This window comes from Hyla sarda, chromosome 3 (assembly GCF_029499605.1).
Source record: "Hyla sarda isolate aHylSar1 chromosome 3, aHylSar1.hap1, whole genome shotgun sequence".
NCBI lineage: Eukaryota > Metazoa > Chordata > Amphibia > Anura > Hylidae > Hyla > Hyla sarda.
In genome coordinates this window covers 35834375-35856900 of record NC_079191.1, presented here as the reverse complement: position 1 = coordinate 35856900, position 22526 = coordinate 35834375, and the positions used below count along the sequence as shown (strand labels likewise).

The following is a 22526-nucleotide window of genomic DNA, read 5'->3' as shown; positions in this document are numbered from 1 at the left end:
TCCTATTCTTCTAGCCCAAAAAAAACGCCAGACAAATGTTGTGTGTGATCCCAGTATTAGGAGAAGTTAAAGGGGTATTCCAGGCAAAACCTTTTTTTTTTATATATATATATATATATATATATATATATATATCAACTGGCTCCGGAAAGTTAAACAGATTTGTAAATTACTTCTATTAAAATATCTTAATCCTTCCAATAGTTATTAGCTTCTGAAGTTTTCTGTTTAACTGCTCAATGATGATGTCACGTCCCGGGAGCTGTGCATGATGGGAAAATATCCCCATAGGAACTGCACAGCTCCCGGGACGTGAGTCATCAGAGAGCAGTTCGACAGAAAACAACTCAACTTCAGATGCTAATAACTATTGGAAGGATTAAGATTTTTTAATAGAAGTAATTTACAAATCTGTTTAACTTTCCGGAGCCAGTTGATATATAAAAAAAAGTTTTGGTCTGGAATACCCCTTTAATTTTGCCCATTGGATTCCACATACAGCTCCACACTGCCGCCCAGTGGCCATGTTGTACATCACACTGTGGATTCTACTACAGTTTAGGTGCCGATTGGAACTCCCCATTGGACAGAATACACGTGTCTATTAGTCGTTTGTTACATTAAAGTTGATTAAAAAAAAAAAAAACATAAAAAATTTTTTCCTGTCTAGAGTGGAGCTCCAGTCTGCAGCCAAACTCTTCTCCATTTTTACAGATACCACAAACAGTATCCATAAAGCCCAGTCACCGACCTGAAGACAAAACGGAAGCAAAACGTTTTCCCTCTAGCAACAATTTTCTTTGCAGTTTCAAGACTCGTCACCCCAGCAATGGGCGGCGCCATCATTGAAACGGGCAAACTTTTCCTTTAATCAAAGAACGGTTCACAAAAAGGAAAGTGTCCAGCTATAGCTTCTATAAATATTCAGAACCTGCCCCTGGTTAAACATATATACTGTAGAGCGAGAGTCTCTTGTGTGAAAATCGCTCAAATTAAGAATGTGCCCATAGTTAAGATGGCCGCCGGCTTACACCGATGACGTCATACGTGCTTCCAGCAAGCAGGAAGTCGTCCTGTGGAGGAGGAAAAGGGGGGCGGGGCCTTGGCAAGAGTGATTGAGGAGCCGGTAACCGTGAGTAGGTGAGTGATGTTCGCGTACAGATGCGCGGCCACCGGGGTCACATGATCTTTTAACCAGTTCACTGCCATTGCTGGTATCAGGCGCATTGATAGTCTGTGTGCAACACATGGGTCCGTGGAGAATGTACCATGTAACACAATCCTAGGGGGCGGGGAAGGGGGTTTATGGGGTTATACTATGTAACACAGTGCTGAGGGGGAGAGTCAATGCTGGGTTATACCAAATAACATCGTATCAGGGAAAGGGGGATTTTACTGGAGATTCTGGGTTGTACCATTTAACATTAAAGTACGGGGGGCATGATTATAGCAGATGTTGCAGGAATCAGTGTCCCCCCCACAACCTGTGGCACTCCGGCTATTGCAAAACTACAACTCCCAGCATGCCCTGACAGCCGAAGGCTGTCAGGGCATGCTGGGAGTTGTAGTTTTGCAACAGCTGGAGACCCAGGAAGTAATGTATGTTATAGAACCAATACTTCTGCACGTATCATAGATCCCTGTTCACACGTTGCAATTTATAGGGTTGTTTCTGCAGTTTATTATCGCAGATCTCATGTAACTCTTCAGAATTGCGCTACGTGTGTGTGTGAACGTGCCTTTAGGTAGTTCAACAGGCGCCTATCGGTATGAAGATGCAGAATCTATATGGCGGCTGTGTGGCACGGCGTTGGGGTTAATAAAAGCGATGACGTTGTGATGTGTAGATTAGGGTATGCTGCCATCCGTTTAACGTATACGTTAAGGGATGCTAAAAATAATGCCGTTATTTATAATCCGTTTTCTACCAATTTACATGATTAACAAAAACGGACCGTAAAGTATATGTTTTTTTTTGTGGCGTACGCAATAGCGTAGTTACAATGACGGACATAGTGGATGATTGGAAGTAGATCCGCGTTGCCGGTCGACAAAGGATGAGGTAGGAACAAGGGGTATTTATAAACGTATGATTTATTTCTACGCACAACACGTTTCTAGGCCGGAATGGTCTTTTCATCAGGGGTTTCAATATAAAACAAAATACCGGTTTATATAGGAGTCGAAACACAACGGAAGTGACGATCAGACACATACGGCCATATCAGAATACAGATTCATAAAAAAACTATAAATATAAATAAAATCACAATAGGAGCAGCAACCATAAAAAATAATAATAATAATAATAATAATAATAATATTACTAATATAGATCATATAGTAATTCTTTCAATAGTTTTATTCAGTCCTTCTGGGTTTAAAGGGGTTCTCCGGTGGAAACCATTTTTTTTTTTTTTAAATCAACTGGTGCCAGAAAGTTAAACAGATTTGTAAATGACTTCTATTAAAAAAATCTTAATCCTTCCAGTACTTTTTAGCAGCTGTATGCTAACAGAGGAAATTCTTTTCTTTTTTAATTTCTTTTTTTGTCTTGTCCACAGTGCTCTCTGCTGACACCTCTGTCCGTATCAGGTACTGTGCAGAGCAGGAGAAAATCCCCCTATGCTGCTCTGGACAGTTCTTGATACGGACAGAGGTGTCAGCAGAGAGCACTGTGGACAAGACAAAAAAGAAATTCAAAAAGCAAAGAATTTCCTTGGTAGCATACAGCTGCTAATAAGTACTGGAAGGAGTAAGCTTTTTAAATTGAAGTGATTTACAAATCTGTTTAACTTTCTGGCACCAGTTGATTTAAAAAATAAAAAAAAAGTTTTCCACCGGAGTACCCCTTTAACGCGTTAACCTTAAGGCTAGGTTCAGACTACGGAATTTGCTCCTGCAATTTCGCTTTGAAATTGCAGGCGGAAATTCCGCTTGCTAAAATGTATAGTGTAGTGAATGGGTTTCCGTTCACAAATTCACACTTCGGAATTTGTGAAGCGGAATTTGTGAACGGAAATTCTGCTTGGAAATTTCCAGCTGAAGAAAGGCATTGCTCTCTCTTCAGGCGGAAATCTGCGCGGAACACATTGCAGTCTATTGGAGACTACAGTGTCCGCGCGGTCCTAGCGCCGACTGATTCAGTCAGCACTGGCCGCACTCGGAATCTCCAAGCGGAAATGTTCTGCCCGGAGATTCCGTAGTCTGAACCTATAGTCTAAATATCCAGAGAATTCACGATTAAAGGGAACCAATCATCAGATTTTACCCTATATAATGCTTGGCAAAGCGTTATATAGGGTAAAATCTTTATTTTCACCATTCCCGGGGGACGCTCCTGCCCCCAGGGATTGGGAAGATATGAAGTTATAAACTAATCACCGCCGCCGCCGTAAGTAGTCACCTGGGCGGGGAGCTCTTCTCACCTACTACTGTTCTTCGGCCGGGAGTGACGCCCCCTCCGCTTGATTGATGGGCCGCGTCATCACTCTGCTCCGTCTGTTCAGTGAGCGGAACGATGACGCTGCCCATCAATCAAGCGGAGGGGGCGTCACTCCCGGCCGAAGAACAGTAGTAGGTGAGAAGAGCTCCCCGCCCAGGTGACTACTTACGGCGGCGGCGGTGACTAGTTTATAACTTTATATCTTCACCATCCCTGGGGGCAGGAGCGTCCCCCGGGAATGGCGAAAATAAAGATTTTACCCTATATAACGCTTTGCCAAGCATTATATAGGGTAAAATCTGATGATTGGTTCCCTTTAATCAGCTGTTGGAAACAACTGGAGCAGTTTTCAGGAATGGAGTCTATTACACATAATGATAAACCACTTGTATCACCAGCAGGTACTGTTATTATGTGACGGGATAAACTATGGAGCATGAATTTATTATTTATATTATGTCGATGTTTATTAATTCTGACCCGTAAGGTTTGTATAGTGCGGCCCATATACAGTGGTCCCTATGTTGAGGGATCTGTGCAATAATAATATAGAAAGTTATACTCACGTGTCCCCGCCGCTCTGGATGTCGCTCTCCATCGTTGTCGTTGCGTCCCCCGGGTGTCCCCGCCGCTCTGGACTGTCACCGCTGCCCCGGATGATCGCTCTCCATCGCCGTCATCACGTCCCTGGGGTGTCCCCGCCGCTCCGGACCGTCACCGCTGCCCTGGATCGTCGCTCTCCATCACCGTCATCACGTCGCTGCACACACCGCTCCTATTGGATGACGGCACGGCGTGTGCGGCGACGTGATGACAATGAAGGAGAGCGACGGTAATGCAGGGGATCATGAAGAGGACGGTCCGGAGCAGACGGGACAGGTAAGAGACATCACCGGAGCTCACGTGGCACCGTAAACGGCTATCCGGTGGCAGCTGAAGCAGTCTGCGCTGCCGGATAGCTTTTTATGCGATGGCCCCGACATACAAAAGCATCGTATGTTGATGCTGCCTCTGAGAGGTCATCGTATGTTGAAATTATCGTATGTCGGGGCCATCGTAGGTCGGGGGGTCACTGTATTGGACTCCACACTCACAAGTTAATAGATCCACCACATAGGATGAAGAACAATCTTCAGATATCTTTAACATGAATTTTTCTCTCGTTGATCTGAATGTGAAGCTCCTAACTAGAGATGGGCGAACTTACAGTAAATTCGATTCGTCACAAACTTCTCGGCTCGGCAGTTGATGCCTTTTCCTGCATAAATTAGTTCAGCTTTCAGGTGCTCCGGTGGGCTGGAGACTCTTTCCTAGGACTGTATCCACCTTTTCCAGCCCACCGGAGCACCTGAAAGCTGAACTAATTTATGTAGAATAAATCATCAACTGCCGAGCCGAGAAGTTCGTGACGAATCGAATTTCCTGTAAGTTCGCTCATCTCTACTCCTAACCCTTTGCAGGTATCCATGTGCAACAAAGGCATCTTGGCTTCTTACAGCCCATACTTTGAGGATTACTACTAAGGGAGGCCAAAGATCCGAAGCTTCAGCCTTTTTCATTCGACTAGGAGCTAAATGATTCCGCAGCGTTTTTGCACGCCGGAATGTTATGGCCGGTTATTTGGGAATCGATTCTTTCAGGATGGGATCCATTAATAGGATCGGCCAATGTCTATAGAAAATCTTCCGAATATTATCAGTACAAGAATTATAATTTGTGAGGAAATTAAATTTCCCTTCGGAATTGATTCCTTTTTTAGTGGTTATTGTTCCTTTTTCATTTTTCTTTTTGATCAGATTTTTTTGTTGTAGTTTACTTACTTTTTTAAAAGCATCTTTTAAAACTTTTTTGGGATACCCCTTCACATTAAAACATTCAGGTAAAAATCGGCATCAGAGCTGCATTTTTCCTTACTCGTTGGTATTGGCCGTATGGTATATTTTTGACCCTTTTTGGGTAGTGGCAGATGGAAAAATTTTAAAAACTATTAACGTCAACCTGTTTAAAATTCGTTCTAGTTTGTATTATTTCGTCGGGGTCCTTAAAAATTTCTAGGTCCAAAAAGACCATCCTCACAGGTGAATGGTTTGGAGTAAGAACTAGACCCCATTCATTCTCATTAAGGTGCCCTACAAATTTTAGTGCCTCAGATTCATTACCACCCCCAAATTATAAAGAGGGCTATTATTATTATTATTATTTTTTATGGTTGTTGCTACTATTGTGATTTTATTTATATTCATAGTTTTTTATGAATCTGTATTCTGATATGGCCGTATGTGTCTGATCGTCACTTCCGTTGTGTTTCAACTCCTATATAAACCGGTATTTTGTTTTATACTGCACCCCTGATGAAAAGACCATTCCGGCCCTGAAACGCGTTGTGTGTAGAAATAAATCATAAGTTTATAAATACCCCTTGTTCCTACCTTATCCTTTGACGACTGGCAGCGCGGATCTACTTCCAATCATCCATCGTGTCCATTATTGTGTCTCCTGCACACCGTTCCGGAGCGGGAATCCTGCGGCAGCCGGTCTGCACTCGTTTGTGCTGGTTCTATTTTGCTGTGTGAGCGTTGTGCTTCGGACATTGCACAACCAAACAAGGTTCATTCACTGGTCCTGCACATGGAAGCGCTCCTTTTCTTTTTGTTTTCACAATAGCGTAGTTGACCGCGTTTTACAGTAAAATTAAAGGAGTAGTCCAGTGGTGAACCCAGTGGTGAACAACTTATCCCCTATCCTAAGGATAGGGGATAAGTTTGAGATCGCGGGGGTCCAACCGCTGGGTCCGACCGGCTCTGCCATAGAGATGTATTGAGGGGGCGTGTCGGCCGCCGCTTCGTGCGGGGGTCGACACCCGCTATCTGGCCGGAGAGCCGGGGCCCCGTACAGAGAGATCGCAGGGGGCCCCAGTGGTCGGACCCCCCGCGATCTCAAACTTATCCCCTATCCTTAGGATAGGGGATACGTTTTTCACCACTGGACTACCCCTTTAAACAGAAACCATGACAAAAACAGTGTGAACCCGGCCTTACTGTGACGACGGTCGCCAGAAATTTCACCCAAGATAAGTTTCTGGTCGCACTAACTTGCAGGTCGCGATTTTCGCATTTATTAGCTGCAATGCAGGCGGCGTGTCATGGTGTTGTGGCCAAAATGGCTGTGTAGTCCTTATCTTAATGGGTTACCCTAATATTACAACGAGTTTCCCCCTATCTATTGGATCCCCACGATCAGACACTTATCCCCCATACTGTGGATAGGGCATACGCTTTCAAATGCTTGATAACTTCTTTAGCATGGGAACAAGGAACCCCTAACCCTGTTCTCATGATCGGTGAGGGTCCCGCCAGTCACACCTCCATTGATCAGATACTTAAAGGAGATCTTCGGTGAAAAATAACTTAACCCCTATCCACAGGATAGGGGATAAGTTGCTGAAGGATATGTAGCTGATCACCAGGAGTTTGACCACTGGGGCCCCCCGCGATCTCAGGGACGGGACCCAGCACTTAGTGAGGAGTGTGTGCTTCAGTCGGCATGCGCTCCATTAAAGGGGTACACCAGTAGAAAACTTTTTTTTTTTTTAAATCAACTGGTGCCAGAAAGTTAAACAGATTTGTAAATTATTTTGATTAAAAAATGTTAATCCTTCCTGTACTTATTAGCTGCTGAATACTACAGCGGAAATTATTTTCCTTTTGGAACACAGAGCTCTCTGCTGACATCATGACCACAGTGCTCTCTGCTGACATCTCTGTCCATTTTAGGAACTGTCTAGAGCAGCATATGTTTGCTATGGAGATTTTCTCCTACTCTGGACAGTTCTTAAAATGGACAGAGATGTCAGCAGAGAGCACTGTGCTCGTGATTCATCAGAGAGCTCTGTGTTCCAAAAAGAAAATAATTTTCCTCTGTAGTATTCAGCAGCTGATAAGTACAGTAAGGATTAAGATTTTTTTAATAGAAGTAATTTACAAATCTGTTTAACTTTCTGGCACCAGTTGATTTAAAAATAAAAAGTTTTCCACCGGAGTACCCGCTTAATTCCTATGGGAGCGCCGAAAAGACCTTCGGCTGTCTGGGCATGCTGGGAGTTGTAGTTTTGCAACAGCTGGAGGCACCCTGGTTTAGAAACACTGCTCTAGGGCGCTATGTCTACAACCCTCTTTCCCCATGAAGGACTCCTTTGGATCCGGGATGGGATATGGGGCATGGTTTGGTGGGGTCCTCCTTGTAGAGCTGCTGTTTCGTGTCTGTGTTTCTCCCTCTTATGTGGAGGAGCTGCCAGGGTGGTTTTGTTTTGAGAGTCACTGTGACCCTGCAGAGCCGCTGTATTCCTCCACATCACATTCAGGTGCAGACACAAGATGGGTTATGTTTCCTTTTTTTAAAAACCTATTTATTTCTTAGTATCTTGGGCTTTAGTGTCGTGTGTAATACGGACGCAAGTCCTGGCCCAGCCGTGATTCTAGTGAACTAAGCCAAGAGCATCATAGATCACTGCCATGGATTCAGCTCAGGTCTCTGGACATAGTACAGGATACATATATTATATATATAGGACGGGATACATATATTCTATATATAGTACAGGATACATATATTATATATATAGGACAGGATACATATATTCTATATATAGGACAGGATACATATATTCTATATATAGGACGGGATACATATGATATATATATAGTACAGGATACATATATATATAGTACAGGATACATATATTCTATATATAGGACAGGATACATAAATTATATATATAGGACAGGATACATATATTATATATATAGGACAGGATACATATATTATATATATATAGGACAGGATACATATAATATATATAGTACAGGATACATATATATTCTATATATAGGACAGGATACATATATTATATATATATAGGACGGGATACATATATTCTATATATAGGACAGGATACATATATTATATATATAGGACAGGATACATATATTATATATATAGGACAGGATACATATATTATATATATAGGACAGGATACATATATTATATATATAGGACAGGATACATATATTATATATATATAGGACAGGATACATATAATATATATAGTACAGGATACATATATATTCTATATATAGGACAGGATACATATATTATATATATATAGGACGGGATACATATATTATATATATAGGACAGGATACATATATTATATATATATATAGGACAGGATACATATATTATATATATATAGGACAGGATACATATATTATATATATAGGACAGGATACATATATTCTATATATAGGACAGGATACATATAATATATATAGTACAGGATACATATATTCTATATATAGTACAGGATACATATATATATATATATATAGTACAGGATACATACATTCTATATATAGGACAGGATACATATATATATATATATATATATAGTACAGGATACATATATATATAGTACAGGATACATATATTCTATATATAGTACAGGATACATATATTCTATATATAGGACAGGATACATATATTATATATATAGGACGGGATACATATATTCTATATATAGTACAGGATACATATATATATAGTACAGGATACATATATTATATATATAGTACAGGATACATATAATATATAGTACAGGATACATATAATAGTACAGGATACATATATTCTATATATAGTACAGGATACATATATTATATATATAGTACAGGATACATATAATATATAGTACAGGATACATATAATAGTACAGGATACATATATTCTATATATAGTACAGGATACATATATTATATATATAGGACAGGATACATATATTCTATATATAGGACAGGATACATATATTCTATATATAGGACAGGATACATATATTCTATATATAGGACAGGATACATATATTATATATATAGGACAGGAGACATATGATATATATAGTACAGGATACATATATTCTATATATAGGACAGGATACATATATTATATATATAGGACAGGATACATATGATATATATAGGACAGGATACATATTTTATATATATAGTACAGGATACATATATTCTATATATAGTACAGGATACAAATATTATATATATAGGACAGGATACATATATATTCTATATATAGGACAGGATACATATATATTCTATATATAGGACAGGATACATATATATTCTATATATAGTACAGGATACATATATTATATATATAGGACAGGATACATATATTCTATATATAGGACAGGATACATATAATATATATAGTACAGGATACATATAATATATATAGTACAGGATACATATATTATATATATAGTACAGGATACATATAATATATAGTACAGGATACATATAATAGTACAGGATACATATATTCTATATATAGTACAGGATACATATATTCTATATATAGGACAGGATACATATATTCTATATATAGGACAGGATACATATATTCTATATATAGTACAGGATACATATATTCTATATATAGTACAGGATACATATATTCTATATATAGGACAGGATACATATATTCTATATATAGGACAGGATACATATATTCTATATATAGGACAGGATACATATGATATATATAGGACAGGATACATATTTTATATATATAGTACAGGATACATATGATATATATAGTACAGGATACATATATTCTATATATAGGACAGGATACATATATTCTATATATAGGACAGGATACATATAATATATATATAGGACAGGATACATATATATTCTATATATAGTACAGGATACATATATTCTATATATAGGACAGGATACATATATTCTATATATAGGACAGGATACATATATTCTATATATAGTACAGGATACATATATTCTATATATAGGACAGGATACATATATTCTATATATAGGACAGGATACATATGATATATATAGTACAGGATACATATATTCTATATATAGGACAGGATACATATGATATATATAGGACAGGATACATATATTCTATATAGAGGACAGGATACATATATATTCTATATATATAGGACGGGATACATATATTCTATATATAATACAGGATACATATATTCTATATATAGGACAGGATACATATATTCTATATATAGGACAGGATACATATATTCTATATATAATACAGGATACATATATTCTATATATAGGACAGGATACATATATTCTATATATAGGACAGGATACATATGATATATATAGTACAGGATACATATATTCTATATATAGGACAGGATACATATATTCTATATATAGGACAGGAGACATATATATTCTATATATAGGACAGGATACATATATTCTATATATAGTACAGGATACATATATATTCTATATATAGGACAGGATACATATATTATATATATAGGACAGGATACATATATATTCTCTATATAGGACAGGATACATATATATTCTATATATAGGACAGGATACATATATTCTATATATAGGACAGGATACATATATTCTATATATAGGACGGGATACATATATTCTATATATAGGACAGGATACATATGATATATATAGGACAGGATACATATGATATATATAGTACAGGATACATATATTATATATATAGGACAGGATACATATATTCTATATATAGGACGGGATACATATATTCTATATATAGGACAGGATACATATGATATATATAGTACAGGATACATATGATATATATAGTACAGGATACATATATTATATATATAGGACAGGATACATATATTCTATATATAGGACAGGATACATATATATAGGACAGGATACATATATTATATATATAGGACAGGATACATATATATTCTATATATAGGACAGGATACATATATATTCTATATATAGTACAGGATACATATATTATATATATAGGACAGGATACATATATTCTATATATAGGACAGGATACATATATTCTATATATAGGACAGGATACATATATTCTATATATAGGACAGGATACATATAATATATATATAGTACAGGATACATATATATTCTATATATAGTACAGGATACATATATTCTATATATAGGACAGGATACATATATTCTATATATAGTACAGGATACATATATTCTATATATAGGACAGGATACATATATTCTATATATAGGACAGGATACATATATTCTATATATAGGACAGGATACATATAATATATATAGTACAGGATACATATATTCTATATATAGGACAGGATACATATATTATATATATATAGGACAGGATACATATATATTCTATATATAGGACAGGATACATATATTCTATATATAGGACAGGATACATATAATATATATATAGGACAGGATACATATATATTCTATATATAGTACAGGATACATATATTCTATATATAGGACAGGATACATATAATATATATAGTACAGGATACATATAATATATATAGTACAGGATACATATATTCTATATATAGGACAGGAGACATATGATATATATAGTACAGGATACATATATTCTATATATAGGACAGGATACATATATTCTATATATAGGACAGGATACATATGATATATATAGTACAGGATACATATATTCTATATATAGGACAGGATACATATGATATATATAGGACAGGATACATATATTCTATATATAGGACAGGATACATATATATTCTATATATAGGACAGGATACATATATATATAGGACAGGATACATATGATATATATAGTACAGGATACATATATTCTATATATAGGACAGGATACATATGATATATATAGGACAGGATACATATATTCTATATATAGGACAGGATACATATGATATATATAGGACAGGATACATATATTCTATATATAGGACAGGATACATATATATTCTATATATAGGACAGGATACATATATATATAGGACAGGATACATATGATATATATAGTACAGGATACATATATTCTATATATAGGACAGGATACATATGATATATATAGGACAGGATACATATATTCTATATATAGGACAGGATACATATATATTCTATATATATAGGACGGGATACATATATTCTATATATAGGACAGGATACATATATTCCATATATAGGACAGGATACATATATTCTATATATAGTACAGGATACATATATTCTATATATAGGACGGGATACATATATTCTATATATAGGACAGGATACATATGATATATATAGTACAGGATACATATATTCTATATATAGGACAGGATACATATATTCTATATATAGGACAGGAGACATATATATTCTATATATAGGACAGGATACATATATTCTATATATAGTACAGGATACATATATTATATATATAGGACAGGATACATATATTATATATATAGGACAGGATACATATATTATATATATAGGACAGGATACATATATATTCTCTATATAGGACAGGATACATATATATTCTATATATAGGACAGGATACATATATTCTATATATAGGACAGGATACATATATTCTATATATAGGACGGGATACAAATATTCTATATATAGGACAGGATACATATGATATATATAGTACAGGATACATATGATATATATAGTACAGGATACATATATTCTATATATAGTACAGGATACATATATTCTATATATAGTACAGGATACATATATTATATATATAGTACAGGATACATATATTCTATATATATAGGACAGGATACATATATTCTATATATAGGACAGGATACATATATATTCTATACATAGGACAGGATACATATATTCTATATATAGGACAGGATACATATATTCTATATATAGGACAGGATACATATATTATATATATAGGACAGGATACATATATTCTATATATAGGACAGGATACATATATTATATATACAGTACAGGATACATATATTATATATATAGGACAGGATACATATATTATATATATAGGACAGGATACATATATTCTATATATATAGGACAGGATACATATATTCTATATATATAGGACAGGATACATATATTATATATACAGTACAGGATACATAAAATATATATATAGTACAGGATACATATATTCTATATATAGGACTGGATACATATATTCTATATATAGGACAGGATACATATATTCTATATATATAGGACAGGATACATATAGTCTATATATATAGGACAGGATACATATATTCTATATATATAGGACAGGATACATATATTCTATATATATAGGACAGGATACATATATTCTATATATATAGGACAGGATACATATATTCTATATATATAGGACAGGATACATATATTCTATATATAGGACAGGATACATATATTCTATATATAGGACAGGATACATATATTCTATATATAGGACAGGATACATATATATTCTATATATAGTACAGGATACATATATTCTATATATAGGACAGGATACATATATTCTATATATAGGACAGGATACATATATTCTATATATAGGACAGGATACATATATTCTATATATATAGGACAGGATACATATATTCTATATATATAGTACAGGATACATATATATTCTATATATAGTACAGGATACATATATATTATATATATAGTACAGGATACATATGATATATATAGTACAGGATACATATATTCTATATATATAGGACAGGATACATATATTCTATATATAGGACAGGATACATATATTCTATATATAGGACAGGATACATATATTCTATATATAGGACAGGATACATATATATTCTATATATAGGACAGGATACATATATATTCTATATATAGGACAGGAGACATATATATTCTATATATAGGACAGGATACATATATTCTATATATAGGACAGGATACATATATTCTATATATAGGACAGGATACATATATTCTATATATAGTACAGGATACATATATTCTATATATAGGACAGGATACATATATATTCTATATATAGGACAGGATACATATATATTCTATATATAGGACAGGATACATATATATTCTATATATAGGACAGGATACATATATATTCTATATATAGGACAGGATACATATGATATATATAGGACAGGATACATATTTTATATATATAGTACAGGATACATATATTCTATATATAGTACAGGATACAAATATTATATATATAGGACAGGATACATATATATTCTATATATAGGACAGGATACATATATATTCTATATATAGGACAGGATACATATATATTCTATATATAGTACAGGATACATATATTATATATATAGGACAGGATACATATATTCTATATATAGGACAGGATACATATAATATATATAGTACAGGATACATATAATATATATAGTACAGGATACATATATTATATATATAGTACAGGATACATATAATATATAGTACAGGATACATATAATAGTACAGGATACATATATTCTATATATAGGACAGGATACATATATTCTATATATAGGACAGGATACATATATTCTATATATAGGACAGGATACATATATTCTATATATAGTACAGGATACATATATTCTATATATAGTACAGGATACATATATTCTATATATAGGACAGGATACATATATTCTATATATAGGACAGGATACATATATTCTATATATAGGACAGGATACATATGATATATATAGGACAGGATACATATTTTATATATATAGTACAGGATACATATGATATATATAGTACAGGATACATATATTCTATATATAGGACAGGATACATATATTCTATATATAGGACAGGATACATATAATATATATATAGGACAGGATACATATATATTCTATATATAGTACAGGATACATATATTCTATATATAGGACAGGATACATATATTCTATATATAGGACAGGATACATATATTCTATATATAGTACAGGATACATATATTCTATATATAGGACAGGATACATATATTCTATATATAGGACAGGATACATATGATATATATAGTACAGGATACATATATTCTATATATAGGACAGGATACATATGATATATATAGGACAGGATACATATATTCTATATAGAGGACAGGATACATATATATTCTATATATATAGGACGGGATACATATATTCTATATATAATACAGGATACATATATTCTATATATAGGACAGGATACATATATTCTATATATAGGACAGGATACATATATTCTATATATAATACAGGATACATATATTCTATATATAGGACAGGATACATATATTCTATATATAGGACAGGATACATATGATATATATAGTACAGGATACATATATTCTATATATAGGACAGGATACATATATTCTATATATAGGACAGGAGACATATATATTCTATATATAGGACAGGATACATATATTCTATATATAGTACAGGATACATATATATTCTATATATAGGACAGGATACATATATTATATATAGGACAGGATACATATATATTCTCTATATAGGACAGGATACATATATATTCTATATATAGGACAGGATACATATATTCTATATATAGGACAGGATACATATGATATATATAGGACAGGATACATATGATATATATAGTACAGGATACATATATTATATATATAGGACAGGATACATATATTCTATATATAGGACGGGATACATATATTCTATATATAGGACAGGATACATATGATATATATAGTACAGGATACATATGATATATATAGTACAGGATACATATATTATATATATAGGACAGGATACATATATTCTATATATAGGACAGGATACATATATATAGGACAGGATACATATATTATATATATAGGACAGGATACATATATATTCTATATATAGGACAGGATACATATATATTCTATATATAGTACAGGATACATATATTATATATATAGGACAGGATACATATATTCTATATATAGGACAGGATACATATATTCTATATATAGGACAGGATACATATATTCTATATATAGCACAGGATACATATATTCTATATATAGGACAGGATACATATAATATATATATAGTACAGGATACATATATATTCTATATATAGTACAGGATACATATATTCTATATATAGGACAGGATACATATATTCTATATATAGTACAGGATACATATATTCTATATATAGGACAGGATACATATATTCTATATATAGGACAGGATACATATATTCTATATATAGGACAGGATACATATAATATATATAGTACAGGATACATATATTCTATATATAGGACAGGATACATATATTATATATATATAGGACAGGATACATATATATTCTATATATAGGACAGGATACATATATTCTATATATAGGACAGGATACATATAATATATATATAGGACAGGATACATATATATTCTATATATAGTACAGGATACATATATTCTATATATAGGACAGGATACATATAATATATATAGTACAGGATACATATAATATATATAGTACAGGATACATATATTCTATATATAGGACAGGAGACATATGATATATATAGTACAGGATACATATATTCTATATATAGGACAGGATACATATGATATATATAGTACAGGATACATATATTCTATATATAGGACAGGATACATATGATATATATAGGACAGGATACATATATTCTATATATAGGACAGGATACATATATATTCTATATATAGGACAGGATACATATATATATAGGACAGGATACATATGATATATATAGTACAGGATACATATATTCTATATATAGGACAGGATACATATGATATATATAGGACAGGATACATATATTCTATATATAGGACAGGATACATATGATATATATAGGACAGGATACATATATTCTATATATAGGACAGGATACATATATATTCTATATATAGGACAGGATACATATATATATAGGACAGGATACATATGATATATATAGTACAGGATACATATATTCTATATATAGGACAGGATACATATGATATATATAGGACAGGATACATATATTCTATATATAGGACAGGATACATATATATTCTATATATATAGGACGGGATACATATATTCTATATATAGGACAGGATACATATATTCCATATATAGGACAGGATACATATATTCTATATATAGTACAGGATACATATATTCTATATATAGGACGGGATACATATATTCTATATATAGGACAGGATACATATGATATATATAGTACAGGATACATATATTCTATATATAGGACAGGATACATATATTCTATATATAGGACAGGAGACATATATATTCTATATATAGGACAGGATACATATATTCTATATATAGTACAGGATACATATATTATATATATAGGACAGGATACATATATTATATATATAGGACAGGATACATATATTATATATATAGGACAGGATACATATATATTCTCTATATAGGACAGGATACATATATATTCTATATATAGGACAGGATACATATATTCTATATATAGGACAGGATACATATATTCTATATATAGGACGGGATACAAATATTCTATATATAGGACAGGATACATATGATATATATAGTACAGGATACATATGATATATATAGTACAGGATACATATATTCTATATATAGTACAGGATACATATATTCTATATATAGTACAGGATACATATATTATATATATAGTACAGGATACATATATTCTATATATATAGGACAGGATACATATATTCTATATATAGGACAGGATACATATATATTCTATACATAGGACAGGATACATATATTCTATATATAGGACAGGATACATATATTCTATATATAGGACAGGATACATATATTATATATATAGGACAGGATACATATATTCTATATATAGGACAGGATACATATATTATATATACAGTACAGGATACATATATTATATATATAGGACAGGATACATATATTATATATATAGGACAGGATACATATATTCTATATATATAGGACAGGATACATATATTCTATATATATAGGACAGGATACATATATTATATATACAGTACAGGATACATAAAATATATATATAGTACAGGATACATATATTCTATATATAGGACAGGATACATATATTCTATATATATAGGACAGGATACATATATTCTATATATATAGGACAGGATACATATATTCTATATATATAGGACAGGATACATATATTCTATATATATAGGACAGGATACATATATTCTATATATATAGGACAGGATACATATATTCTATATATATAGGACAGGATACATATATTCTATATATAGGACAGGATACATATATTCTATATATAGGACAGGATACATATATTCTATATATAGGACAGGATACATATATTCTATATATAGGACAGGATACATATATATTCTATATATAGTACAGGATACATATATTCTATATATAGGACAGGATACATATATTCTATATATAGGACAGGATACATATATTCTATATATAGGACAGGATACATATATTCTATATATATAGTACAGGATACATATATATTCTATATATAGTACAGGATACATATATATTATATATATAGTACAGGATACATATGATATATATAGTACAGGATACATATATTCTATATATATAGGACAGGATACATATATTCTATATATAGGACAGGATACATATATTCTATATATAGGACAGGATACATATATTCTATATATAGGACAGGATACATATATATTCTATATATAGGACAGGATACATATATATTCTATATATAGGACAGGAGACATATATATTCTATATATAGGACAGGATACATATATTCTATATATAGGACAGGATACATATATTCTATATATAGGACAGGATACATATATTCTATATATAGTACAGGATACATATATTCTATATATAGGACAGGATACATATATATTCTATATATAGGACAGGATACATATATATTCTATATATAGGACAGGATACATATATATTCTATATATAGGACAGGATACATATATATTCTATATATAGGACAGGATACATATATATTCTATATATAGGACAGGATACATATATTCTATATATAGGACAGGATACATATATATTCTATATATAGGACAGGATACATATATATTCTATATATAGGACAGGATACATATAGTACATGCCATTGTGTTATTGTTTGGCTTTTAAAGGGGTACTCCACTGGCCAGCATTCAGAAGTGAATGTTCCTAGCGCTGTTTTCGTGCTGTGGGTCGACCACGCCCCTTGTGACGTCATGGTCACGCCCCCTCAATGCAAGTCAATGGGAGGGGGCGTGACGGCAGTCACGCCCCCTCCCATTGACTTGCATTGAGGGGGCGTGACCATGACGCCACAAGGGGCGTGGTCGACCCGCAGCGCGAAAACAGCACTAGGAACATTCAATTCCGAACGCTGGCCAGTGGAGTACCCCTTTAAAAGCAGATCTTAGGGCAGTGTTTCCAAACCAGGGTGCCTTCAGCTGTATCATTCTGTACAACTCCCAGCATGCCCAGAGATGCTGGGAGTTGTAGTTTTGCTACAGCTAGAGGCCCTGGTTGGGAAACACTGTCTTAGTGCCTGTGGTTTTGTTTAGGTTTTGCTTCCTTGAGGATCATCCATCCATGCTGCTCTGTATAGATATATACATATATAGAAGTAAAGTCTATTTTCAGACGTTTAGTAATAGTCCTTTGTCCTGTCTTGCAGAAATATGGAGGCATTGTCCCTTTTCCTGGTGATGTGCCTCAGTTTCTCCTCCGCGAGCGCGGACTCCAAGGCTGTGACCACATCCCTCACCGCAAAGTGGCCGTCTACATCCCTGCTACTGGAAGCCAGGTAAGACAGGAAAATAGGGTCACCGGAGGACAATTCTGCAAAGGACACATCATTGTACAGTGGTCCCTCAAGTTACAATATTAATTGGTTCCAGGACGACCATTGTATGTTGAAACCATTGTATGTTGAGACCAGAACTCCATGGAAACCTGGTAATTGGTTCTGAAGCCACCAAAATGTCATCCAAAAATAGGAAAAAGAGCGAATAAAAGAAAAATAAGTAAATAACTAATACTGTATAGATAAAGTAAAGTCCTTCCATATAAAAGTAAGAAAGATCTGCTGGGAGCTGTAATCACTGTCTATGTAGAGGACAGGAGCTTCTTCAGGGTCCTGTACAGTACACAGTGTCCTTAAAAATATAAAATGGAGTCGCCCTTACTTGGTGTCCAAAGGAGCAGCTAACCCTGGCACAGGTAAAGAGTACAGAGCATGTAATACCTCCCTGTACTGTAGGGGGCGCTACCACACACCAGGCAGTGCATACACTTCAGTAATACAGGGGTTTTACCAGTGAATGCCCATTCTGATTGGTCGGTTCTTCCGGCCATTGACACGTTTCACAGATCTGGACTGTCCGTAGCATTGTATGTTGAGTCTGGTTTCAAGTTACAATGGTCCAGAAAAGACAATTGTATGTTGAAACTATTGTATGTTTAGGCCATTGTAAGTTGAGGGATCACTGTACTAAGAAATGAATAAGGAGTAAGGCACTTGTCAGTTCTCCCCCGTGGTGTCAGTGCACACAGAGCAGAACGAACCTCTTCTCTACCGCAGGCTGTGTACTCAGGAGAACTCTCGTCCTGCTATACATCTGTCTCTTCTGCACCTTCCTGTTATTCTGGTTCTTGGATTGATATCTTATTACACATTGGAACCAAGTCTTACAGAATCTTCTGAATCCTGTTTGCAGACAATATATCATATACACAGAGTATGACTTTTATTACTGCCCTCTGACCATTTGACCATTGGATGTCCTGTCTGGAAATTAAACCCGTCACCCCACAGTAGCATAAAGTGCAGTGATCAGTTTTTTGTTGCTCAGATTCAGTCTGAATCTAAATTAGATGGGCAAATCCAATGATCTCAGTGACTTGGTGAAAGGCCTGGTTAATGGGGGGGCTAGGCCATAGGGGGCCAAAAGTTAATTGACAACCTTGTGCGGTGAGATGGATCCAGTTCTCTATGGAGACACAGGACTTTGTGAGATGCATCCAGATATCTGTGAAGAAACCTGTCCTGGTCAGATGGATCCAGATCTCTGTAGAGAAACATGGCCTGGTCAGATGGATCCAGATCTATGTGGAGAAACATGGCCTGGTCAGATGGATCCAGATCTATGTGGAGAAACATGGCCTGGTCAGATGGATCGAGATCTCTGTAGAGAAACATGTCTGGTCAGATGGATCCAGATCTCTGTGGAGAAACATGGCCTGGTCAGATGGATCCAGATCTCTGTAGAGAAACATGTCTGGTCAGATGGATCCAGATCTCTGTAGAGAAACATGGCCTGGTCAGATGGATCCAGATCTCTGTAGAGAAACATGTCTGGTCAGATGGATCCAGATCTCTGTAGAGAAACATGTCTGGTCAGATGGATCCAGATCTCTGTAGAGAAACATGTCTGGTCAGATGGATCCAGATCTATGTGGAGAAACATGTCTGGTCAGATGGATCCAGATCTCTGTAGAGAAACATGGCCTGGTCAGATGGATCCAGATCTCTGTAGAGAAACATGTCTGGTCAGATGGATCCAGATCTATGTGGAGAAACATGTCTGGTCAGATGGATCCAGATCTATGTGGAGAAACATGGCCTGGTCAGATGGATCCAGATCTATGTGGAGAAACATGGCCTGGTCAGATGGATCCAGATCTCTGTGAAGAAACATGGCCTGTGAGATGGATCCAGATCTCTGTAGAGAAACATGACCTGATCAGATGGATCCAGATCTCTATAGAGAAACATGGCCTGATCAGATGGATCCAGATCTCTGTGAAGAAACATGGCCTGGTCAGATGGATCCAGATCTCTGTAGAGAAACATGGCCTGTTAGATGGATCCAGATCTCTGTAGAGAAACATGGCCTGGTCAGATGGATCCAGATCTCTGTAGAGAAACATGGCCTGGTCAGATGGATCCAGATCTCTATAGAGAAACATGTCCTGGTCAGATGATCCAGATTTTTGGAAAAACATGTCCTGGTCAGATGGATCCAGATCTCTGTAGAGAAACATGGCCTGGTCAGATGGATCCAGATCTCTGT

General features: G+C 34.2%; 1 protein-coding gene across 3 annotated transcripts in view; it reads left to right on the top strand.

Moving 5' to 3' along the window:
* Positions 1–745: 745 nt before the first annotated feature.
* The window catches only part of UGGT1 (UDP-glucose glycoprotein glucosyltransferase 1), a 124352-nt gene continuing 102571 nt past the window's right edge, over positions 746–22526 (top strand). Inside the window, exons 1-2 of one of the 3 annotated variants that reach the window (XM_056564052.1) lie at positions 746–1140; positions 20129–20257. In XM_056564052.1, coding sequence (XP_056420027.1) covers positions 20133–20257 — 125 coding nt within the window. In that variant the 5' untranslated portion in view covers positions 746–1140; positions 20129–20132. Of the gene's footprint in view, positions 1141–1166; positions 1252–20128; positions 20258–22526 lie in introns of those variants that run through there. The other 2 variants (XM_056564054.1, XM_056564053.1) reach the window with 2 other exon arrangements.